The 26368-nt window shown below is 36.4% G+C and overlaps 1 protein-coding gene across 3 annotated transcripts in view; it reads left to right on the top strand.

Annotated features, from left to right (window-relative positions):
- The window catches only part of LRRD1 (leucine rich repeats and death domain containing 1), a 35773-nt gene that overhangs the window by 8730 nt on the left and 675 nt on the right, over positions 1-26368 (top strand). The window contains exons 1-5 of one of the 3 annotated variants that reach the window (XM_073809728.1): positions 12619-12754; positions 14473-14627; positions 15752-15950; positions 23614-23775; positions 25888-26005. In XM_073809728.1, coding sequence (XP_073665829.1) covers positions 15782-15950; positions 23614-23775; positions 25888-26005 — 449 coding nt within the window. In that variant the 5' untranslated portion in view covers positions 12619-12754; positions 14473-14627; positions 15752-15781. Of the gene's footprint in view, positions 1-12601; positions 14628-15751; positions 15951-23613; positions 23776-25887; positions 26006-26368 lie in introns of those variants that run through there. The other 2 variants (XM_073809729.1, XM_004317722.4) reach the window with 2 other exon arrangements.

The raw sequence follows: 26368 nt of genomic DNA on the forward strand, positions 1-26368 counted from the left end.
TCTTATTGAAATACAAGCAAGATATTATGTGGAACTTGGCACGCTTATCCTGAAATTGATCTGGCAATGTAAACGATTGAAAATAACCACTATAGTTTTGAAGAAAAATGGTAATAAGGTGAGAGCACTTTCTCTACCAGATATCGTTTTATTATAAAATTATAATCATAAAAAAACATGTAGTATTGATGCAAACTTACACAAGTAGATAAAAGGAATAGAATTGAAAGTCCAGAAACAGCTTCCACACATATATGAAGTATGATTGAGGCAACATTAGAAATCAGTGAAGAAAGGACTTATTATTCAATGAAGTGTTGGAAATAATTGACTAGACATATGATAAAAAAATTAAATAAGATACTTTTCCTCAAAGCATACACAAAATTATTTCCATATAGATTAAAGAACCAACTGTAAAAGGCAAAGCATAAAATGTTTTAGATGCTGGGTATCTTTCATCTGCACCTTATATCAGTTTTTGCTGCATACCACTTCTATTTATTTATTTTTGACCATGCCACGCAGCTTGTGGGATCTTAGTTCCCTGACCAGGGATTGAACCCGGGCCCTTGGCAGTGAGAGCGTGGAGTCCCAACCACTGGACCACCAGGGAATTCCTTGAATAACACTTTATTAAGCTCACAATTCTGGGTTAGCCACTTGGGGTTGGCTCAGCTGGACAGGTCTTCTGATGACTGTGGCTGGGCTCACTCACGCATCTGTGGTCAGCTGCCAGTCAGCTGGGTCACTCTGCTTCTGAGTGTTGGCTGGCGAAAGGCTGGGGTGACAAGTTAAATGTCCTTCATCACCCAGTAGTCTAGCCCAGACTACTTCACGTAGGTAAGGGTCTCAATAACTGTTGACAGGACAGTTGTATAAGCCCCAACGTCTTTCAAAACTCTGCTGGCATCATGTTTGCTAATGCTCCATTGGCCAAAATAAGTCACATGGCCAAGCTGAGATACAAGAGGTGGGGAAATATTGATTCTAACTCTTGGAGGAAATACAGAGATAGGCAACATTTGTGGCCATTTTGTAATTTCTGATTCTGCTTTCTGCCCCAGGGGCTGAACCATATGGACTGCATCAAGTGTGTCTCATGCTCTTTGGCTTCCATTTGGGTTCAGCAAATGGGGAACAGCAGCAGAAGATAAGAGGAATGGAGGAGAGTGAGATTGAGGATTTATTCCCTTGGCTCTCTTGCTGCAGCACATTGCTGCAGACTGACTGGTTTCTCCATCCAAAGGCCCAGCTCCAGTCAGGTGGCCTTTCTCCACAGTGCACTATCTGGGTTCTATTTTTCTATCTATCTATCTATCTATCTATCTATCTATCTATCTATCTATCTATCCATCCATCCATCTACCTACCTATCTACCTACCTACCTACCATCTATCTATCTGTATCTTTCTCTCTCCTAGAGTACAACGCTATCCTTTGTGGTTTCCCTACACTCTACCCACACCTTTGAAAATAAGCTCTCTGTTAAATTTTCCTCAAATTACTCAATTTGAATGGATCATGTCTTTCCTGTGGGACCCCGACCGATACAGAAGTAAATATTTAAGAATTTCTTAAATGAGGCACAAAAAGCAAAAACTATAAAATTAAAATATGACAAAACACATTGTGGAAATAGAGAATTCTAGACCCAAATACTCTGACTCAGCCATAGTTGAAATTACAGTTAAAGCCATAAGCCATACATTTTGAGAAATTTTGAGTGGAGATCATTTGGACACAGATTTTTTAAATAAGCTTTAACACTCAGTTAAAGCAAAATCCAAAAGTGTATTGATTAAATCCCGGTCCAGTCTGGTGTGGTTACAGTTCTACTAAAGTTAGATCTACACATGGAAATAATATAATTTATTTAATATGCCTACTATTATGGACATTTATGTTATAGCCAATCCATTACTATTACAAACAATGCTTTTTGTGTCCACTTAAGAATTCATTCTCTATCCTAATGTCATGAAGATATCCTCTTAATATCATCTACTTGAAGTCTTATTGTTTTACTTTTCACATTTAAATCTATAGTCCACCTAAAATTGATTTTTGTGGATGCCAAGATAAGGGTCAAAACTCTTTTTCTTTCTATATGGATTCCCAGTTGACCCAGAATCAAAAGCTATTCTTTCCCCATTGTTCTTAATGCCATCTTTGTCATAAATGAAGGTCCATATATGCATGGGTCCCATTCTTTTAATGTCAACCTTTTTGTGGTTTTATGCTTTAGAGTTATCTTTCATAAATAGCACTTAGGTTTTCTTTCTTTTGTTTTTTTACAAATTGGTTATTTATTCCATTCACATTTATTTTGATTATCAACATATTTAGACTGGATACCCATTTCTACGTTGATCATGACTTTCACCATAGTTGCTAGGAAGTCTTGTCATTCCTTTGTAAGTGTTCCCTCCCTACTCTCTGACTGCTCTCATGATATTTTCATTGTTTATAATGTTCTATAGTTTCAGGGTAAAACTTTTTATTTATTCTGCTTTGGGTATGCTGTACATCACGGATCTGTGGATTCATATTTTTCATCAGTCCTGGAACATTCATAGCCATTATTTTTTAAAATATTGCTTTTGGTTCATTGTCTCTACTTTCTCCTTTCGAAACTCTAATTAGACATGTTGGCCCATTACATTATATTTTCCACGTGCTGCTTTACACTTTCCATCTCCTTATCTCTCTTTACTACATTCTGGATATATCTTTCATATTTTCTAGTTCACTAATTGTCCAGTTGCTCTAGCATCATTATTGAAAAGACCATTTTTTCCCAATGCTCCAAAGTCCCATCTTTTTCATAAATCAAGTATCCATATGCCATAATCAAATGTCTGTTTCTGGGACTTGTATATATTCTACTGATCTACTTGTATATTCTATCTTTTTTTTTGGCTGCGTTGGGTCTTCTTGCTGCACACGGGCTTTCTCTAGTTGCGTTGCACGGGCTTCTCATTGTGGTGGCTTCTCTTGTTGTGGAGCATGGACTCTAGGTGTGCAGGCTTCAGTAGTTGTTGCACATGGGCTCAGTAGCTGTGGCTCACAGGCTCTAGAGTGCAGGCTCAGTAGTTGCAGTGCCCGGGCTTAGTTGCTCCACGGCATGTGGGATCTTCCCAGACCAGGGATTGAACTCATGTCCCCTGCATTGGCATGCAGATTCTTAACCACTGAGCCACCAGGGAAGTCCCTACTTGTATATTCTTGTACCAATACCATATCACCTTAATTACTGTAGCTTCATAATAAGGCTTGATATCCAACAAGCAATTTCTCCCACCTGCATTTCCTTCTTTAAGAGTATCATGACTATTCTTGGCCCTTTGTCCAAGTACTTTTAAGAATCAGCTTGTCAAGTTCCACAAAAAGAAAGTTAGGATTTTGATTAGAATTTTATTCATTTTATAGATCAATTTGAAAAAAAATGCTCCATTTATTTAGGTTTTGTCCAATTTATCTCATCACATTTTGTAGTTACATTAAGTAGTATTTTTTTTGTAGAAGTCTTACACATTTTTTTTTAGATTTATTCCTATGTACTTGATATTTCTGGATCATAAACGATACCTCTTTAAAATTTCATTTCTAACTCCTTTTTGTTGGCATAAGAAACGAAATTGATTTTTTTTTTCTTTTTTTGTGCGGTATGCGGGCCCCTCACTGCTGTGGCCTCTCCCATTGTGGAGCACCGGCTCCAGACGCGCAGGCTCAGCGGCCATGGCTCACGGGACCAGCCGCTCCGCGGCATGTGGGATCTTCCCGAACCGGGGCACAAACCCGTGTCCCCTGCATCAGCAGGCGGATTCTCAACCACTGCGCCACCAGGGAAGCCCTGAGATTGATTTTTGTATGTTGAGCTTGTATTCATCAACATTACTTTATGTTCTTATCAATTCTAATAATTTATCTGTAGATGATCTTGGATATTCTACATATATAATTATATTATATGTAACTAATGACTTTTATTTCTTCTTTTATAATCACTATACAGTTTTTCTTTGCCTCATGACACTGGTCAAGATCTCCAGTACAATGTTGAATAGAAGTGATGATAGAGGGCAACATTTTCTTGCTTCCAATATCAAAGGGAAGTTTTTACTGTTTCAGCACTAGGTACGACATTTATTGTAGATTTTTTATTGACACTGTTTAGCAGATTAAGGAAATTCTCATGTATTCCTAGTTTGCTAAAAGTTTTCTTTAAAATTATGAAAAATGTTGCAATTTATCAAGTGCTTTGGCATCTATTGAAATGATAATATGGTTTTTATCTTTTAATATCTTAATGTGGTAAAATAAATTTTCTCATGTTGAAATCAAACCTTGTATTTCTGGGACAAAAGCAAATTAATCACAAAATATTCATCTTCTGGGCTTCCCTGGTGGCGCAGTAGTTGAGAATCTGCCTGCCAATGCAGGGGACACAGGTTCGAGCCCTGGTCTGGGAAGATAGCACATGCCGCGGAGCAACTGGGCCCGTGAGCCACAATTACTGAGCCTGCGCGTCTGGAGCCTGTGCTCCGCAAGAAGAGAGGCTGCGATAGTGAGAGGCCCGCGCACCGCGATGAAGAGTGGCCCCCGCTCGCCGCAACTAGAGAAAGCCCTTGCACAGAAATGAAGACCCAAAAAAGCCATAAATAAATAAATTAATTAATTAAAAAAAAGGAATATAAAAAATTCATCTTCTTATATATGCTAGTTTCTAAAATATATAGAACAGTTTTATAATGTGTAGAATTTTTGCATTTTTGCCTTGAGTAAAATTGACCTATAATTTTCTTATTCACATTGTCTTCCTTAGGTGTTGATATCAAGGTTAGTCTCATAAAACATGTTGAAAACTGTTCCCTCTTTTTCTGTTCTCTTGGAGAGTTTATGAAATATTGAAACCATACCAGTTTAATAGAAAGAATTTAGGAGGGAGACTAAGGTGGCAGTGTAGGAGGACATGGAGCTCACCTTCCCCACAAACACATCAAAAATATACCTTCATATGGACCAATTCTCACAGAAAACCAACTGCAAACTGGCAGAAGATCTCCTATATAACCAGACCTGCAATAAAGATCTCCATATAACTGGGTAGGCCCCCAAAAAGAAAGGGCATCCAGTGGAGACTGGTGCCCCTGGGACACATCTGTAAGGAAGAAAAGGTCCATATGAGTGGACTCTCGCCCTGGGGAGCCCGCTTGCCTGCTGGGAAATCTGCTGAGACAGACAGAAGGGCTGGAGAAGCCTAGACTCTCACGAGGAGTGCCCGCATGCTGGTGTGCTAACAATCAGGGAGGAGAGAGACTTGCTCTGGTGGCTACCAACTTGCTACATTTCCCAATCCAAAGAGGTGAATACCCTGGCCCCATTCACTCCACACCACAGGCTGGTGCGAGATCAGGGCAAAGATTCAGTCTAGCTACACAGAGACAGACTGAGGCACCTGAAATGTGATCTGGGCAGAACTGCAGAGACCATTGTCAGCACACACTTGAGGGCTGTGGGTGAAACTGGGAAGACATTGTCAGCTTGTGCACCAGGTGGTGCCAAGAACATGCAGTGGCTAAGAACTTAATCTTGGGCAGACAGGTCCTGGGAGAAGACTGCCACAGAGGCAGTCCAGATCCCAGGAGGCAGCACAGCCACCTCAATTCCTGCAGCCACAACACCCCGACCCCAGCCCCAGGCTATTGCACACCACAGCCTTGCACTAGATTTGGGATGAACACAACAGAGAAAGGGATGTGATCTTGGGCTGCTTCTGAGTGGAAATGCAGATGCCTACACAGGCAGCACACAGGTCTGCTGTAACAGCATGGGCCTCACTTGCTTCAGCAATCATCTCCTTTGGTGCAAGGCATGCACCCAACAGCAACGGAGCCTGATCAAACCCAACCTTCAGGGCTTCTACTCGAACAACTGGGGAGCAGATCCCACCCCCAATAGGGTAGTGACAACCACAGAGCAAAGAGGAAGCCCCACTTCACATCCAGTACAGCCTCTAGACACCACAACATCAATCACAACCCCTTATCAAAGGGATAACAGCCAGCATACTCTGAAGAAAGACGTGGCTGTTATGTATACCAAAACCAATCCTTGCACCAAAAATATTGGAAACGCACAGTCTTCACAGGGATGATCCCACATAAAAACACCCCTTCAAGATCACAGTAGATAACTGTTTCTCCTAAATTCATAGAGACATAGAAAGTTAAGTAAAATGAAAAAGCAGAGGAACTACTTTTAATAAAAAGAACAAGAGAAGTCCCCTGAAATAAAAAAACAATGGAACAGACCTCATTAGTCTACCAGACCCTGAGTTCAAAAAGGAGATAATAAAAATGCTAAAGTAATTAAAAGGAGATAATAAAAATGCTAAAGTAATTAAGAGAGATTTTCGATAAAAATGAAGATCACTGTAACAAGGAACTAGAAACTATAAAGGTGAATCAATCAAAATTAGACAATTCAATTGCCGAGATAAAAACTAACCTAGAAGCAATGAATAGCACTAAATGAAATGAAAGAACAAATAAGTGATCTGGAAGAGAGAATAATGGAAATCACAAAGTCAGAACAGCAGACAGAAAGACAAATGAAAAAAAATGATAACAACATATGGAATCTATGGGATAATATAAAGCATGCCCACCTACGCATAATAGGGGTTCCAGAAGGAAAAGAGACAAAAAGGGGGATCGAAAATGTATTTGGAGAAATTATGGCTGAAAAATTCCCAAACCTAAGGAAGGAAACATATTCAAGTACAGGAAACCCAGAGGATCCCAAACAAGATGAACCCAAACAGATCCACAGCAAGACACATCATAATTAAAATGGCAAAAGTTAAAGATAGGATTCTAAAGGCAGCAAAAGAAAACAAAGAGTAAGTTACAAGGGAATCCCCATAAGGCTGTCAACTGATTTCTCTGCAGAAACTTTGCAGGCCAGAAGGGAGTGGTGTGATGTATTCAAAGTCCTGAAAGGGAAAACCTGAAAACTAGAATACTCTATCCAGCAAGACTATCATTTAGCATAGAAGACAAGATAAAAAATTTCTCAGATAAGCTAAAACTAAAAGAATTCAGCAATACTAAACCTACCCTAAAAGAAATATTGAAGAGTCTTCTCTAAACAGAAAAGGATCTATAGGAAATGGAAAACCATATAGGAAAGGCCAATATATAAAAGAATTGAAGATCACTTAAATAAGCCAGTACATAGCTCAAAAAAATAATCAAAAATTTTGCAAAAGCAATGATAACTATTACAACTAACAGCAAAAGGATAAGCATGAAGATGTGAAACAGGACATCAAAATTGCAAAATGTGGGGGAGAGGAGTATAAATATATAGATCTTTTAGAATGTGTTTGAATTTGTATGACTATCAGTTTAAAGCAAGTAGATATAGTCATGGGTCAACATACTTGAAAACTAGAGTAACCACAAATCAAAAACATACAACAGATTCACAAAAAGCAAAAAGAAAGGAATTCAAGCATACTGCAAAAGAAAATCATCAAACCACAAAAGGAAAAACAAAAAGAAGAAGAAATGAACAAAGAAGAACTACAAAAACAACTGGAAAACAAGGTTTAAAATGGCAATACCATTTTACATACCTATCAATAGTTACTTTAAGTGTCAATGAACTAAATGATCCAGTCAAATGACATACAGTAGCAGACTGGATTAAGAAAACCAAGAATCTACAATATGCTGCCAACAAGAGACTCACTTCAGGGCAAAAGACACACACAGAATGAAGGTGAGGGGATGGAAAAATATATTTCATGCAAATAGAAATGACAAGAAAGCAGAGGTAGCAATACTCAAATTAGACAAAACAGACTTTAAACCAAAGGCCATAAAGACAAATAAGTACATTATATAAAGATAAAGGGATTAATACAACAAGAGTATATTACATTCATTAACATATATGCACCCAATATAGGAGCACCTAAATATCTAAAACAACTAACAGACATAAAGGGAGAAACTGACAGTACTACATTAATAGTAGAAATAATTGAAATTATAATTGAAATTATTTCAATTATTTAAGAGAATAGAATTATTTCATCTTTTCTGACCACAACCATATGAAACTAGAAATCAACCACAGAAAGAAAAACGAGAAAAGAATGAACACATGGAAACTAAACAACATGCTACTAAAGAAAACAATGAGTCAACGATGAAATCAAAGAAAAAAATCAGAAAATACCTCAAGACAAACGAAAATGAAAATACAACCTTACAAAATCTCTGAGATGCAGCAAAAGCAGTTCTAAGAGGGGAGTTCATAGTGACACAAACCTTCCTCAAGAAATAAGAAAAATCTCAAATAAACACTTAACCTATCACCTAAAAGAATTAGAAAAAGAAGAAAAAACAAAACCCAAATTCAGCAGAAGAAAGGGAATAATAAAGATCACAGAGGAAATAAATACAATAGAGATTAAAAGAAACAACAGAAAAGATCAATAAAAACCAAGAATTTTTTTGAAAAGATAAACAAAATTGACAAACTTCAAGACAGGCTTACCAAGAAGAAAAGAGAAAGGACCCAAATTAACAAAATAAGAAATGAAAGAGAAGAAATAACAACTGAAACTACAGAAACTGAAACTACAGAAGAAATAACAACTGAAACTACAGAAATACAAAAAAAATCAAAATACTATGAACAGTTATATGCTAGGACAACCTAGAAGAAATGGACAAGTTTCTAGAAACATACAGCTTGCCAAAACTGGGTCAAGAAGAAACAGTTAATTTGAACAGAGCAATCACTAGAAGTGAAACAGAATCTTTAATGAAATTCCCTGCAAACAAAAGTCCAGGACTGGACAGCTTCACTGGGGAATTCTACCACACGTACAAAGAAGAACTTATACTGATCCTGTCAAAGTACTCCAAAAAATTGAAGAGGAGGGAACATTACCAAATTCATTCCACGAAGTCACTATCACCCTTATAACAAAACTAGACAAAGACACTACAAAAAACGAAAATTACAGGTCAATATATTTGATGAGTACAGATGCAAAAATCATCAACAAAATATTGGCAAACTGAATCCAACAATACATAAAAAGGATCATACACCATGATCAGGTTGGATTCATACCAGGGTCACAAGGATGGTTCAACATATGTAAATCAATCAATGTGATACACCACATCAACAAAAGAAAAAACAAAAACCACACGATCATCTCAATAGATGCAGAAAAAGCATTTGACGAAATTCAATATCCATTCATGATAAAAACTCTTACCAAAGTGGGTATAGAGGGAACATATCTCAACATAATAAAAACAATATATGACAAACCTACAGTCAACATTATATTCAGCAATGAAAAGCTGAAAGCCTTCACACTAAATTCAGAAACTAGATAAGGATACCCAATATCACCACTTCTATTTAACATAGTATTGGAAGAACTAGCCCCAAGAATTAGGTACTAAAAAGAAATAATGGAAAGGAAGAGGTAAAACTGTCACTATTTGTCACTATTTGCAGATGACATGATACTCTATATAGAGAACCCTAAAATCTCCAAACAAAAACTATTAGAACTAATCCATGAATTCAACAAGGGAGCAGGATACAAGATTAATATACATAAATCCGTTGCATTTCTTTACACTAACAATGAAATACCAGAAAGAGAAAGTAAAAAAACAATCCTGTTTAAAATCGATTAAAAAAAATTACCTACAAATAAACTTAACCAAGGAGGTTAAAGACCTATACACTGAAAACTATAAGACACTGATAAAAGAAATTGAAGATAAGTCAAAGAAATGGAAGGATATCCGATGCTCTTGGATTGGAAAAATTAATATTGTTAATATGGCCATAATACCCAAAGCAATCTAGATTCAGTGTGATCCCTATCAAAATACACATGACATTTTTCAAAGAACTAGAACAAATAATCCAAAAATTTATATGCAACCACAAAAGACCTAGAATTGTCAGAGCAATCCTGATTAAAAAGAACAAAGCTGGAGGCATAACTCTTCCAGACTTCAGACTATACTACAAAGATACAGTAATCAAAACAGCATGGTATTGGCACAGAAACGGACATATGGATCAATGGAACAGAACTGAGAGCCCCAAAACAAACCCACATACCTATAGTCCATTAATCTACTACAAAGGAGATAAGAATATACCAAGGAGAAAAGACACTTTAACAAGTGGTGTTGGGAAAGCTGGACAGCTACATGTAAATCAGTGAAATTAGAACACTCCCTCATACCATATACAAAAATAAACTCAAAATGGTTTAAAGACCTAAATATAAGACATGACACCCTAAAACTCCTATAAGAGAACATAGGCAAGACATCCTGACATAAAGTGTAGCAATATTTTCTTAGATCAATCTCCCAAGGCAAAAGAAATAAAAGCAAAAATAAACAAATGGGACCTAATCAAACTAAAAAGCTTTTGCAAAGCATAGGAAACCATCAGCAAAATGAAAAGACAACCTACAGAATGGGAGAAAATATTTGAGAATAATGTAATGGACAATGGGTTAATATCCAAAATATACAAACAGTTCATATAACTCAACATTGAAAAAATAAGTAAAAACAAACAACCCGGGCTTCCCTGGTGACGCAGTGGTTGAGGGTCCCCCTGCCGATGCAGGGGACACGGGTTCATGCCCCGGTCTGGGAAGATCCCACATGCCGCGGAGCAACTAGGCCCATAAGCCATGGCCTGTGAGCCATGGCCGCTGAGCCTGCACGTCCAGAGTCTGAGCGTCCGGAGTCTGCGCGTCCGGAGCCTGTGCTCCGCAACGGGAGAGGCCACAACAGTGAGAGGCCCGTGTACCGCAAAACAAAACAAAACAAAACAAACAAACAACCCAATCAAAAAATCAGCAGAAGACCTAAATAGACATTTATCCATAGAAGACATACAGGTGCATGGAAAGATGCTCAACATCTCTAATTATTAGAGAAATGCAAGTCAAAACCATGATGAGGTAGCACCTCACACCAGTCAGAATGGCTATCAACCAAAAGTCTACAAATAATAAATGCTGGAGAGGATATGGAGAAAAGGGAACCCCTCTACATTGTTGGTGGGAATGTAAATTGGTGCAGTCACTATGGAAAACAGTATAGAGGTGCCTTAAAAAACTGAAAATAGAGCTACCATATGATCCAGCAATTCCACTCCTGGGTATATACCTGGAAAAGACGAAAACTCTAATTCAAAAAGATACACACACCCCAGTGTTCACAGCAGCACTATTTACAATAGCCAAGATATGGAAACATCCCAAATGCCCATCAACAGATGACTGGCGTAAGAAGATATATATACACAATGGAGTATCACTCAGCCATAAAAATGAATGAAATATTGCCATTTGCAGCAACATCGTTGGACCTAGAAAATATTATGCTTAATGAAGCAAGTCAGATAAAGACAAATATTATATGGTATCACTGATATGTGGAATCTAAAAAAATAATACAAATGAATATGTATACAAAACAGAAATAGACTCACAGACATCATAAACAAACTTATGGTTACTAAAGGGGAAAGGTGGGGGAAGGGATAAATTAAGAGTATGGGATTAACAGATACAAAGTACTATACATAAAACACATAAGCAACATGGATTTACTGTATCACACAGGGAACTATATTCAATATCTTGTAATAACCTATAATGGAAAAAAATCTGAAAAATATAACTGAATCACTTTGCTGTAACCTGAAACTAATACAATATTGTAAATCAACCATATTTCAATAAATAATAATAATAAAAAGAAGGAGCAGTAAATATAGGGAGTTGTGTAGTCAAGTATTGGAGAACTGAAAAGGTAGAGGGGGAACTGCAGTAACATAGAGATAATAAATACAGGAAGTAGCTACCACCCTTAGGGATGATGGAACGAAGGGAAGAGGTTGGGTTATTAAAAACCACAAACTTGGAGGAGGGACCTACAGAGATGGGATCCAGACCTCTGAAGAAGGGTGCTGCCTAGTTGTGCAGGTTCCTCAAGAGTTAAACAAAAGATTTAAAGTCAGGCGTTAGTCCTTGAAAAGGTTGTTTTACTTCTACTTTTTATAGAAAGCATCCCCTTCTTTAAGGCATTTTACTTCCACCTATTGGAGAACTGTCATAACGCACTGAATTTGTTGGGACAAGATGCTTCAATACCATATGTAAACCTACGATATCCACAATGAGAATGGTACTCTCTGCATGTGGCACGGGGGGGGGGCCACTGGCTATTCCCTGTCTTCCAAAAATTTGCTGAGTTCTTTCATTCTCTCATGTATCCTTCCTCATTTTCTTTGATCTTTTTTATTCCTTTCTATAATTTTAATGTGGTATCAAGAGTATTGTGATAAATGCATGCAATCAATAAACTATCTTTAGCCAGAAATTATATATAAGTTAATTAGTTATAAATGTATTTTAATAATTATTAAATTACTTATTATAGAATAAAGTTGTATTAAAATTCATTTGTAATTTTAACAGCTTTATTATATCTCTTCACATCATTTGTTTTGTAGGTTCAAAGGAAAAAATTAAACATGAAAATTATAATTGAATTGCAATCTTGTATTGGTATAAAACATATCAGCAAAGAAGATGTCTGAAAAGAAGAGTACTTCAGAAGAGCTAGAGGATCTCACTAGTCAATTTAGGAAAGAATCTAGATCACGGTTAGTAGAGAAATCTGGAATTATTAAAGAAACATCAAACTCTCTAAAGGAAGCTTCTGATGGGACCACTTCCAACCAAATTTGTAAAGTGCGTCCTAGAAAAAATACATTAGGTATATGTGATGATACATCAACATCCTCCTCTGGAAGTAAGTCTAAGAGAAATGAAGAACAAAGGAAAACTCTTCAAGTTTCTGAAACAATTGCTACATATGACAGTTTGCAGTCAAAAAGTGAAATTTCACAAAGTTCATCACTATCAGTAACTAAGATGAGTGCTGAATATCAGGCTTTCGTTGACTCCCTAACTCATGAAACATTAGAAAAAATTAGTCCACAACTCTCTGAAGAAAATCAGAAAGGACTTGGCTTAGGATCAGATAAGTTTACAGTTAACCTCAAAGCCAAGGGTTTACAAGAATTCCCTAAGGACATTTTAAAAATCAAGTATGTAAAATATCTCTATTTAGATGAGAATGAAATCAAAAGTTTTAAAGGGGCAGACTCCAGTGATCTGCTAGGACTTGAAATTCTAACCATGCAAGAAAATGGGTTATCATCACTTCCATCTGAAATTCAGTTACTTCATAATTTACAGCTATTAAATGTCAGCCACAACCAAATATCACATATCCCTAAAGAAATATCACAGCTTGGGACTATCAGGCAACTGTTTTTAAATAACAATTGCATTGAGGATTTTCCTTCTGGCTTGGAAAGTCTTGGAAACTTGGAAATTTTAAATTTGGCTAAAAATAAGTTAAGACATATACCAGATACTCTCTCTAGTTTGAAAAACTTGAGGGCTCTCAATCTGGAATATAATCAGTTAACAGTATTTCCTAAAGCTCTGTGCTTCCTTCCAAAGTTAATTTTACTAAACCTTTCTGGAAACCTGATAAACAGTTTGCCAAAAGAAATTAAGGAACTTAAAAATTTAGAAATACTTTTACTTGATCACAATAAACTTACCTTTTTGGCCGTGGAAATTTTTCAGTTGCTCAAAATGAAAGAACTCCAACTGACAGACAATAAATTGGAAGTTATTTCACACAAAATTGAGAATTTTAGGGAACTTAGGATTCTAATACTTGATAAAAATTTATTGAAAGACCTACCAGAGAAAATTTCCCACTGCGTAATGTTGGAATGCCTTAGTCTTAGTGATAATAAGTTAACAGAACTTCCTAAGAACATACATAAGCTTAAAAATTTAAGAAAACTCCATATAAACAGAAATAATATCGTGAAAATACCTGAATATATTTCACATCTTAATAATATGTTCAGCCTAGAATTTTCAGGAAATTTAATCGCAGACTTTCCTATTGAAATAAAAAACTGTAGAAAAATAACTAAAGTTGAATTGAGTTATAATAGAATAATGTATTTTCCACTAGGTTTGTGTGCTTTAGATTCTCTTTATTATTTGGGTTTTAATGGAAATTATATTTCAGAAATACCTGTAGATATATCTTTCAGTAAACAACTGCTTCATTTAGAATTTAATGAAAACAAACTCCTAATATTTTCTGAGCACTTATGTTCTCTTATTAATCTTGAATACCTTGATCTTGGTAAAAACAAAATAAGGAAAATTCAACCATCTATTTCCAATATGGTATCGCTCCGTGTTCTTATTTTATGCTGTAATAAGTTGGAAACTTTCCCCATAGAAGTGTGTACTTTAGAAAATTTGCAAGTACTTGATCTTTCAGAAAACCAAATACAGACTATTCCTTCAGACATCTGTAACTTAAAAGGAATCCTGAAATTAAACATCTCAAGCAATCAATTTATATGTTTTCCTATTGAACTTTGCCAACTTCAATCACTGGAAGTGCTGAATATAAGCCAGATAAATGGGAGAAAGGTAAGAGATGGATATTTAGGACTTTGTGGGGAAGGCATGACTGAAGGGGATCAGAATCTAAGCTGTAGTGTGTGTGTGTGTTTAATTTAGCTGGAATACTTTATTTTGTAAAGGATAGGCTTTTTTTTAAAACCTCAAATGCGGCTTACAAATAAACTTTTCAACACAAGAGTTTTATAGGAAAATATTTCATTAAAATGAAATCCCAAGTAATTAAAGCTGACAATTTTATAGACTTATTTTTATTTCAGTTTAACTGTGAAAGGAGTTTTAAAGTTATGGATGTAATATAATTTAGAACTAAATTTTAATCTCCTTGAAGTTAGGGATTGTCTGTTATGCTTCTTTTATATATAGAAGAACACTGAGCACAATATCCAGTATTCACCTTGTTGTTTGATTATTTCTGAGGGGCCCATATATTCAAAACTCTTTTGTTCACTCATAGAACTTCCTTTATTTCAAACACCACTTGTGATGGCCTTAGTTTTTCTGACGATGCATATTTTTTCTTTGCCTTAGCAGAGTATCTTAATTCCTGTTACTTTGCAATACTTTTCATACTAGGAATTTTCATTTGAGGCTATATTGCCAAACTGTGTGTGTCCATTATAAAGAAATTTACTGAGCACTTACTCAAAATGCATCATGACTGGGAGCATGTATACAAAAAGGATAAAACATATATCATATCATTTAAAAATCCAAGAAGAACACATAAGGGACTAATAAAAAGTAATGTTAATGAGAGTAGGAGTAAAGAGATCAAATATGGAAGAGAACAGTTTAGAAAGACTTCAGGGCGGAGAAGAAATCAAAGCAGGGTAAGCTTTAGGGATGGAAGAAAGGGATAAGGTGGCAACGAACACTGAGTGTTGGGAGAGTGAGGAAAGTGGTTAGCAAGCCACAGGGTTGAATTGGTAGCACTGGTCAGACTGGGGAAATACCTGCATGCTACACAATTTGTTGTGGGTTTTATTAAGCAAGGGAATCACAAAGACTTTGTGACATAATGAAAATATATCTTTTTTAGGACAAAAAAACTCTCCTTCCATTTTATTTTATTAAAAGTTTTAGTCATAGAAATATTTATTAAAAATATAATTGTTTAACCTTTGTTACAGTTAACAAGACTTCCGGAAGAGCTGTCTAATATGACTCAACTTAAAGGACTTGATATCTCAAATAATGAAATCAGAGAGATGCCAAGAAATATAGGGGAGCTGAGAGGTTTGGTTAGTTTAAATGCATACAACAATCAAATAAGATATCTGCCACCATCTTTTCTATCTTTAAATGCTCTCCAGCAACTAAACTTGAGTGGTGAGTGTCAAGCATAACCAATAAGCATAATAAATTGAGTTTTGGTTTCTAGGTTGCAAATTTTGCTGACAAGACAGAATGGCAAACAGTCAACATCATGTATTAAGTGCCAATAGGAAGGAAATGGCTAGTGCAGGTACAGAAAATGAGAGCAAACCATAAGGTCCAGTTCCTTCCCTAAAAGAGGTTATAATCCAGCTGGGGAACCTGCACACATTTTCATTTCTTTTCTGTTTTCTCTGCCTATACCCAGTCATTCATTATTTCTTCCCTTTGTGAACCTGACCTCATCTCTCTCTCTTCACACACCTACCTACACAACCTTAGGTCAGCATTTTCTCTATTTTCCTTCTCTGCTGGCTCCTCGATCCCACTCCTACACCCTACAATACTCTAATACCTTACACTCTTTTACAAAGTAAATCACTTCAATAACAACACAACAAAAAGTAAATCACTCACTCTAAAAATATCAGAATTCCCAAAGCTAGACTAGTATTTTTCTTAATAATTTTTATTATGAAATATTTCAAACTTACAGAAAAATAATAAACACCTATGTACTTACTCTCAGGTATAAGGAATGCTAACATTTTGTGTTATTTACTTGAGATATTTTTGATTAAGAAATAAAATAGAATTGAAACTTTTTTTGTACTTCTCCCCAAACTAGAAGTAACCAGTGTACTGAAATTGATGTATATCTTTTTTTTTTTTGCGGTACGCGGCCTCTGACTGTTGTGGCCTCTCCCGTTGCGGAGCACAGGCTCCGGACGCGCAGGCTCAGCGGCCACAGCTCACGGGCCCAGCCGCTCCGTGGCATGTGGGATCTTCCCGGACCGGGGCACGAGCCCGTGTCCCCTGCATCGGCAGGTGGACTCTCAACCACTGCACCACCAGGGAAGCCCGATGTTTATCTTTTAAAAATAGAAGTGAAACTTCTTTTGTACTTCTCCCCAAACTAGAAGTAACCAATGTACTGAAATGGATGTATATCTTTTTTCTATCTATGTTTTTATACATATATATATCCATAACAAAATAACATTATTTAGAGTTCTAAATTTTATTATATCTTATACTATATGGTATGTAATTTACAATTCTGTAACTTGCTTTTTCATTTGTCATATTTCTAAAGTTAATCCATGTCAATGTATACATAGACCTATTTCATTCATTTTAAATGTTGCATAATATGTATAATATTCAATTACATGGTTAAACAACAATTAATCCATTATCCTGTTGATAGACAATTAGGTTGTTTCCAATTTGTTTGCTACTATAAATATCCCTGTACATGTTCCTAGTATACATCTGCTTGAGTTTTTCGAAGTGCATATAGCTGTAAGTAGAATCACTGGATCAGAGGTTATGTACATCTTCAACTTTACCAGATATGAGGAAATTTATGCCCATAGTGGTTGTACCAGCTAATCTCATAAACAGCTGGGTTTCTAAAATTATATCTTTCAGTTGAAAGTAGCACTTATAACCAGAGCCCTGCACCTTCTTAAATTTAGAGGATTTCTAGATTAAAAACAAACTCATCTTTTGGGTGCACTAGTACCAGTAGTACAGTAAAACCTACAGTAAATATATCAATACTTAGATATAATGCAACTGGCATTTGTTTCCTGAATCCCCAGAACCCCTAGTAAGCTGGCTATGTAGGTATACATCAGTTTGCGATCACTTGCAATAAGGTACAATAACTCAGCCCTGCAATTTAAGTTTTTGGTCCCACTTTTGTATTTTGGCAAAGTTTCACTGTTTTTTAGGGAGGTTATCTATTTTGTCCAAGTGTAGGACACGCTTCACTCAGCTACTATTTGTGCATAAAAAAAAAAAAAGGCTGACCAGAGTCTTCTGACCCACTGGAGAACACAACTACCAATAGAAAGCACAGTTCTCTCGAGGTTTTCTAGTACAAGAATCAAGACAAAATAGGAAGATCACAGACTTTTCTGCAAGCTTAGCCAGTTCTCTGTTAGTCCCTATCAGAATTAGAAAAGTGTATCAGTCAGGATCCAGAAACCACACCTTAGTTAATTACTAAGTAAAATCTTCTTAACTGTTTAACTAAAAGGGTAAAGAGAGAATCCTAAGGTTATCACAAAAGTAGCAATGGCAGGAAGCAATAACCGTCTTATGGCTAAGGGAATAAAATGAAGAATTTGGAATTATTAAAACTTATAAGTTTGGAAGAGGGGTCACGCAGTGGTGAAACTCGGAAGTCTGAGGATGAAGTATTGCTTGCCTGGTGCTTGTTCCTCTGAGCTTGGGGATGGTAAGTGTGTGTTTGTGTAGGGGTGTGTGTGTGAGAGAGAGAGAGAGAAAGAGAGAGAGAGAGAGAGAGGAGCTAGTTCTGCAAGTGTTGGGAAAACTGCAAACTGCATTCACCTGTTATATGGGCAGGAACTGCTGCCGGTGGGGTAAAAGAGTGTTGCTGGTGTGACACTCAAGGAAAAACAGTCAAGGAGCCCACGAGATGGGTTTGGATCTAAGAGATCCAAAGTATGGACTAGTATTTTCTAGTCCATACCCATCTAGTCCAAACCCATCCAAGAGATGGGTTTGGATCTAAGAGATAATCGCTACACAACTGGCATGCCCACAGTCTCCAGCTTTCCTTGCCAGATTTGAAGTTATAATCTGTTTCCTCCATTCATGAAACGAAGCTAACAGGAATACCCACGTCATAGATTTGGACTGAATGAGACTTTGAAAGCTGGTAGCATCTTCATTATTCAGACAAAAGACATTTATATACAGTCTTGAGAATTAGTCCCCTCTGTCACTAACGCTAGTGGATTTAGGAAGATAACCACTTTGAACCTCAGTTTTTCCATCAGCAAGATAGGAAAGCTATAACTTCTGTTTGTTCATAGAATCGTGGAAATATAAGTTAAAACTTATGAAAATATTTTGATAAATGTGAGACATTATACCAGTGAACAGGATTTATAGATTAATTCCTTGCTTTCCTCAAAGCACAGACTTTGAAGTAGGACATTATTTAGAATTCTAACTCCATCATTCACATCAGCTAGATTATCCAATTTGCTGGTATAGTAATGTTCCCAGTACTCTATAATCTTTTATTTCTGTAGAATCAGTAGTAATGTTCCCATTTTCATTTCTGATTTTAGTAATTTGAGTCTTGCTTCTTTTTTCTTAGTCCATTGAGCTAAAGCTAATGGACTAAAGCTAATTTGTCAATTTTGTTGATCTTTTCAAAGAACCAACTTTTGGTTTTGTTGATTCTATTGTTTTTCTATTCTCTATTTCATGTATATCTGCTCTAATCTTTATTGTTTCCTCCTTCTGATAGTTTTGGATTAATTTGCTTATCTTTTTCTAGTTCATTTAGGTGTAAAGTTATTAATGTGAGATATTTCTTCTTTTTCAGCTATAAATTTCATCCTAAGCACTGCTTCTGTTGCATCCATAATTTTTGGTTATCGTTTTCATTTTCATTCATCTCTTTGTATTTTATAATTTCCTTTTTGATTCCATCTTTGACACATTGGTTGCTTAAAAGTATGCTGTTTAACTCTGTAAATTTTCCAGTTTTCCTTCTATTATTTTTCATAGTTTCATTCCATTGTGGTCAAAGAAGATATATTGTATGACTTTTTTCAGTCAATTTTAATTTATTGAGACTTGTCTTGTGGCTTAATATATGGTCTATCATGGAGAATGTTCTATGTGCACTTGAGAAAAATGTGTATTCTGCTGTTGGAGTGTTCTATGTATGTCTGTTAGGTTTAGTTGCTTTATAGTGTTGTTCAAGTGCCCTATTTCCTTACTGACCTTTTGTCTAAATGTTCTATCCATTATTGAAAGTGAGGTATTATAGTCTCCATCTATTACTGTAGAACCACTTGTTGCTCCCTTCAATTCTGTCAATATTTGTCTAATATGCTTTGGGGTTTTGCTGTTAGGTATGTATATACTTATAACTGTTATATCTTCTTAATGTAATGATCCTTTTAAAAATATATACTGTCCTTTGTCCTTTATAACAGTTTTTGACTTAAAGTCTATGTTATCTGATATTAGTAAAACCACCCCAACTCTTTGGTTAGTATTTGCATGGATATCTTCTTCTGTCCTTCAATACCTGGAGCCATAAAAGAAAATACTACTTTCCCAGTCTTTGCAGCTTAGCTCTATGCTGGGGCACTTCAATGCTAAGTCAGGCCACCTATGACTCTGCCTTAGCCTTCTTCGCCTGATTGTGTGAAGCCCAAAAATCCACCACAGGCACAAACCTAGGATTCTCTCAGTTCTCTTCTGTGCATGTGTTCAGTCCTAGATATGCTTACTGTACTCCATTTCCCCCAGGATACACCATGGCCCTTCTCAGCCCTTATTCCCCCAAGAAACTCCCTCTTCGGCCTCCTCCTTCCTGGGCTTTTGGATCTGTTTGCTGCTTTCCCTGTCTGCTGTTCCTTGCCCCAGGTAGGCTCAGACATGTGTGTCTTTACATGTGACAACAACTTGCCATTCAGGAAGGCAGCTCCATCCTGAGTTGGGGGAGCAAAACAAAAGTCAGTCTCTGTGTCAAGCCCTCGGGGAATCAGCAGACAGGTCAAAATGCAAAGCCTCAGTATTAAAAGAACAAGGTCCATGTTGGCTTTCTGGCACCAGCAAGCTGCACCAGGAATGCAGGCTGCCCTCCCCACAGCTGTTGCTGCCATGCTGGGAAATGGAGGGTGGTATGGAGACGAGTGAAAAAGCCACAGTGCTCTCTTACCAAAATTCTCCTGCCTTTTTCTTCATTGAGCAGTATCCTAGTAACCGTAAAATTCTGGATTAAGTTCCAGAATTCTGAGAAAGCTGATTCTATCAGCCCTTTCCAGCTTTTGATTGTTTCAATTGGAGGGGCTGATATTTTGAGAGGCCTACTCTGAATTTTCTGTGGCATTCATTCCAGGTGTGTTTTTCATGTTTATTTATACTGCTTGGATTTTGCTGTTTCTGGTCTATATATTCATGTATTTTACTACATTGGGGGACTTTTTTTAACTGTTATTCCTTCAAAATTTTTTTCTTCGTCATTTTCTTTCTCTACTCCAATTTCCTTTACATGTTGTCCTACAAATCCCTAAAGTGCTCTCTCTCTCTCCGTGTGTGTGTGTGTGTGTGTGGTGTACACAGAGCTTTCAGCATCTCATATTGATCTGCCTTCAAGTTTACTGACTTGTCTATCATTTCTATCCTATTGTTGTCTCTCCAATTAATTTTTAATTTCAGATACTGAAATTTTCAGTTCTAGCATTTCCATTTTTCCTTTTTTATAGTTTATATTTCTCCTCCAAGATTTCCTTTTTTTTTTTTTTCGGTACGCGGGCCTCTCACTGTTGTGGTCTCTCCCGTTGCGGAGCACAGGCTCCGGACGCGCAGGCTCAGCAGCCACGGCTCACGGGCCTAGCCGGTCGGCGGCATGTGGGATCTTCCCGGGGCACGAACCCGTGTCCCCTGCATCGGCAGGCGGACTCTCAACCACTGCGCCACCAGGGAAGCCCCAAGATTTCCTATTTTTTTCATTCATTATAAGAATATCTTTCTTTACATTCTTGAACATCATTGTATTAGCTGCTTTAAAATTCTTATATGTTGACTACAGCAATTGAGTTGTATTTTTCTCTTGGGAGTGAGCCACATTTTCTTTTTTCTCTGTTTTGAATCGTGAACTCTATAATCAATTCTGTTTCTCTCCAATGCTGATATTTGTTTTTGTTGCTATTGTTGCTTCATCAGGCACTTAAGTTGCTGGACTAAAAATACAAACTCCTTCCCTGCAAATGGCAGCTCCTTAGATCTCAGTTCAGTACTTTTAGCCATTAGCTGTTATATCAGTTTTCTATGGGTATGTGACAAGTTTCCACAAACTTTCGCTTCTTAAATTAATAAAATATTTATTTCACACAGTTTCTGAGGGTCAGGAACCCAGGAGGTGTTTAGCTGACTTGTTCTATCTCAGAGTCTTGTATGAGATTGCAGCCAACCTGTTGGCTGGTGCTGCAGCCAGGCTTGATTAGGGCTGGTGGATTTGCTTCAAAGCTTATTTATGTGGCTACTGGCAGCAGGCTTTAGTCCCTTGCCATATGAGCCTCTTTATGACATGGCAACTGGTTTTCCCCAGAGCTAGTGATATCAGGGAGTGAGACAGAATATACTTAAGTCAGAAGCAGCACACACTCCAAGAAGCAATGAGCAACTCTACACACTCCAAGAAGCAATGAGCAACTCTAGTACCCAGATCTTGGTTTCTAAATACCTTTCTTCACTAAAAGGAACCAGGTTCCTTTAATTTTGGCTAAAATAATATAACCATAAATATATATAAATAGCACAAAGGCAAACTTCAGGCCAGTTCCTCTTGAAATGATTACAAATTCTTACTTTGTCAGTTATCACAGTTTTACTTTTTATGTCAGGTTTATATTAGATTAAGGTGGGTTTTTTTTAGAGATCAAAAAACATTTTTTTTAAGATTTTTTTTGATGTGGACCATTTTAAAAGTCTTTATTGAATTTGTTATAATATTGCTTCTGTTTTTATGTTTTGGTTTTTTGGCCGTGAGTCATATGGGATCTTAGCTCCCTGATCAGGGATCAAACCTGCACCCCCTGCATTGGAAGGTGAAGTCTTAACCACTGGACTGCCAGGGAAGTCCCACAGATTTGAAAAAAATTTGAAAAAAATTATATTTAGGGAAGTTGGAGCTTAATCTTCACTCCTTGAGGGTGGACCAGACTTCGTAACTCAGTTCTAAAGAATAGAGTATGGAATGGAGAAAATCAAAACATTACATTAGAGAAACCTGGAAGACACTATTTTAGCCAAGGGATAACGTTTAACATGCTAGTGGTGTCTTGTGGATGTCAGGTATCTCTGGTGTGATGAGAGCACTTCACCTCTGTGGTATTCTTTCCAAAAACCCATAACCCCCGTCTATTCATGAAAAAATATACCAGATAAACTCATATTAAGGAATATTCTACAAAATACCTAACTTGTACTACTCAAAACCATCAAGATCGTGAAAAACAAGGACAGGCTGAGGAACTGTCACAGACCAGAAGACATAACTGTATGCAGTGTGCTATCCTGGAATGGATACTGGAACAGAAAAAGGACATTGATAGAAAATATAATGAAATTCAAAAATGTCCAAAGCTTATTTAATAGTAATGTGCCAATGTTAAAGTTTCTTCGATTTAAAAATGTAATACAATAATGTGAGATGATAACATCAGGGAAAACTAAAACTAGATGAAGAGTATACAGGAACTCTACAATTTCTGCAACTTTTCTGTAAATCTGAAATTATTGCAAACAAAGTTTATTAAAAAAATTACCATCTCACTTACTCTGTAAAGTCCTTTCCTGCATTATAAGAGGAAAGCCTCCTTCTCATTTTGTCATTCTCTATGAGAAAAAGGAATCATTGCTCTGTTTCTATACTTTCTCCTTTTCATTCCTAGCAAGTGGACAACAGTAAGAACTTATGTTTTGCCAGCATTGTGAGGCTCCTCTGATACTTTGTCAGTGAGACACAGTAGATGCCCTTTACATAGTTGTTATTTGTCTCTATAGTTTTCTTTTACAGAAGGATATAATTCAATTGTAATTTTTTTTCTACTAGGAAATAATCTGACAGCTCTGCCTAGTGGTATCTACAAGCTTTTTTCACTGAAGGAGATAAATTTTGATGATAACCCTTTGCTGAGACCTCCAGTGGAAATCTGTAAAGAAAAACAATTGTGTAGTATTGCATGCTATCTACAGAGGGCAGATGAGAGAGATGGTAGGTGATGAGTGATTGGCTAGCTTACAAATCATTTTCTGGCATCTATAAATTAACAAATAGTTTGCTTTAATCAGAGGCTTTCAATCTGGCAGAGACTTTCAAATATTTATCGTCTACCCTTTCCTGAAGGCTAGGAGTTTATTTTGGTAATTTTGATTATTTAATCTGGGTCTACACAATTTGAACCATTGAAAACAGGTAAATTTAAGTCACAGGTGAGCTGCTTCCCACCTACTGGCCTCAATGTACTTCAAGAGATTTTTCATCATGGTTGTGGCCAAACTCAGAGAATCTACATACAGATTTTTTCATCAGTTCTGATCACCATATGTAGTTGTTCTAAAAGTTGTATTTTGCCTTGAAGGAAGTTCATAGATCCTTTACATTGATGCCAGTCAGTTCTTGGCTCATTATGATCACCTGTCTGTAATCTTTGGGCAGTCTTCATTCCTTCTGTTCTTAAGAGTTCCTTTGGTAGTTCCTGATTACTTCAGAGAGTGGGTCCATTTTCTTTAAATGCCCTTTCACCGGACCAGATGGAGACTGGTTTCTCCAAGCCTTTGGGATGGAAGTTTCACTATCCAGTTCTTTCCCTGGGTTTGGGTTCCCAACAACTAACCTTTTTTCTGGGACTCTAACTTTGCCGCTCATTGTCAATCCTCAGAGTAGATTCATATTTTGGTCCTCCAATTTAATGCCGTATTTAAGTATTAAATCAATTTAATGATCCAGATTTGGGGAAAGAGAATATATACAACTATCAGGACCCTGTCTATGTAATCAGGAGGCTTATATCATCATAATCTTATAATCTATTGAGACGGTCACTAAAAATGTACAGTCCTCTGTAAGCCACAATATGTATGGCTACCATTCAGAAGCTTTTGCAAGATGTGGGCCTCACGGATGGAAGGAACCTAAGCAATAAAAAGTCACTGTAGGTGTTTTCTCTAACTTGCTAGGCAAGTTGGTTCTGCTAATTATTATTAAAAAGGGGATATTTAATGGTAACTTTATTTTTATAAAACAAAGCTTTTAGGGGTTTCCAAGGATCTATAAAGTATTCCTGTTAGGTAACAGTACTTTAGAGAAGGTCTGTAAAGTTACATGATTGAACGTCCTTGTTAAAATTCTGTTACTCAAGTTCCTGAGGAAGGAAGATTCATGTGGTTCTAGCCTCTTTGGGGAAAGTTCAACGGGCAATGACAACAGATGAAAGTCAGCAAAAACAAGAGAATCCAAGCCATTTATCTCCTTTCTTTATTCCCACGGGGCCTTCATACTGCAGGCTTGGCACCGAGAGAAATTGGAAAGGAAGTCATCATAGGAGATGTTAATTCTGCAATTAAGAAAGAACATGGGGTCTCTTCCTTACAATTTCACTTAGGAGATTGGATTTTCAATTATCTCATTAGCATAAAATCTAGCCTGAGGGATTAATGGTATGGATAAAAATTTAAAAACAGAAAGCATAGAACAGATTTGAGATGACTACAGAGGAGTGGCAGATGACTGGTTCTTGAAAATTCTCAAATTACCTTGGTTAACAAAAAGTGGATCTAAAAAAAAATGGATCTATTTCAAATTACCTAGAAGCTTTTTTATAAACTAAAAATACACTACTTATATCTAAGCCAACATTCATTAAATAAGTGATGTGAATATAAAATAAGCATACATATATATATATATATATATATATATATATATATATATACATACCATATTTATAGTAGATTTGAACTTGGTTTCTCAGGATGGTACCAAAAGGAGCATATTAAAAAGTCAGAATTGAAGGAAGGAGCTAAATTCATTTCAAATCCTGAAAGAATTAAAGGGTTTGATGATCACCTTGAAGTTGCTTATAATATCCTTTTAAATAGATATTTTATATTATTTATGTTTAGGGTTATTCAGATTTTAGAAGAAATGGAATAAATGGTTCAAATTTCAGTTTGTGTGTTAGAGCTGCACTTTAGTTTTCAATCTTATTTGATATGTACATCTTATAGCAGCACAGAAGTAAAAAACCTAGCTATAATATTAACTCAGAATAGAGTATGTTTTTCAAAAGAGATGACCTAAATTTTCTTTTATGTTCAAATGTAGAGAAAATCTTAGCGAAGATCTTCAAGATAGTTGCCAACAATATTACTGAAACAAATTTTCAATTTTTGTGTCAAAAACTAAACCTGGCAATCACAGAAACTGATAAGTCTACAATGAGGTATGTATGAATGACAACATGTAGTATAAGCTTATTCTCATGTTCTGATTTATATCATATTGATATTACACGGTTTTGAAACATTCATATTAACATGAACTCTAATTTGCTGTAAAAGACTGATGTTAGTTTATTATATATTTGAGATCCATATGGGTATAGTAGTTTTAAGCAAGTACTCTGAGGATAGACTGCTTGGCTTTAAATCCCAAATAGTTTTGTGATCCTGAATAAGTCCCCTAACTTACCTGTGCCTCAGTTTCTTTACTGGTAAAATGGATAGACTTATCTAAGAGAGCTGTCATGAGATCAAGTTATAAAGCATGTAGCATTGTAGCAGTAATATACTGGTTTATAGTAAAC

This window comes from Tursiops truncatus, chromosome 9, assembly GCF_011762595.2.
Source record: "Tursiops truncatus isolate mTurTru1 chromosome 9, mTurTru1.mat.Y, whole genome shotgun sequence".
NCBI classification, from domain to species: Eukaryota; Metazoa; Chordata; class Mammalia; order Artiodactyla; family Delphinidae; genus Tursiops; species Tursiops truncatus.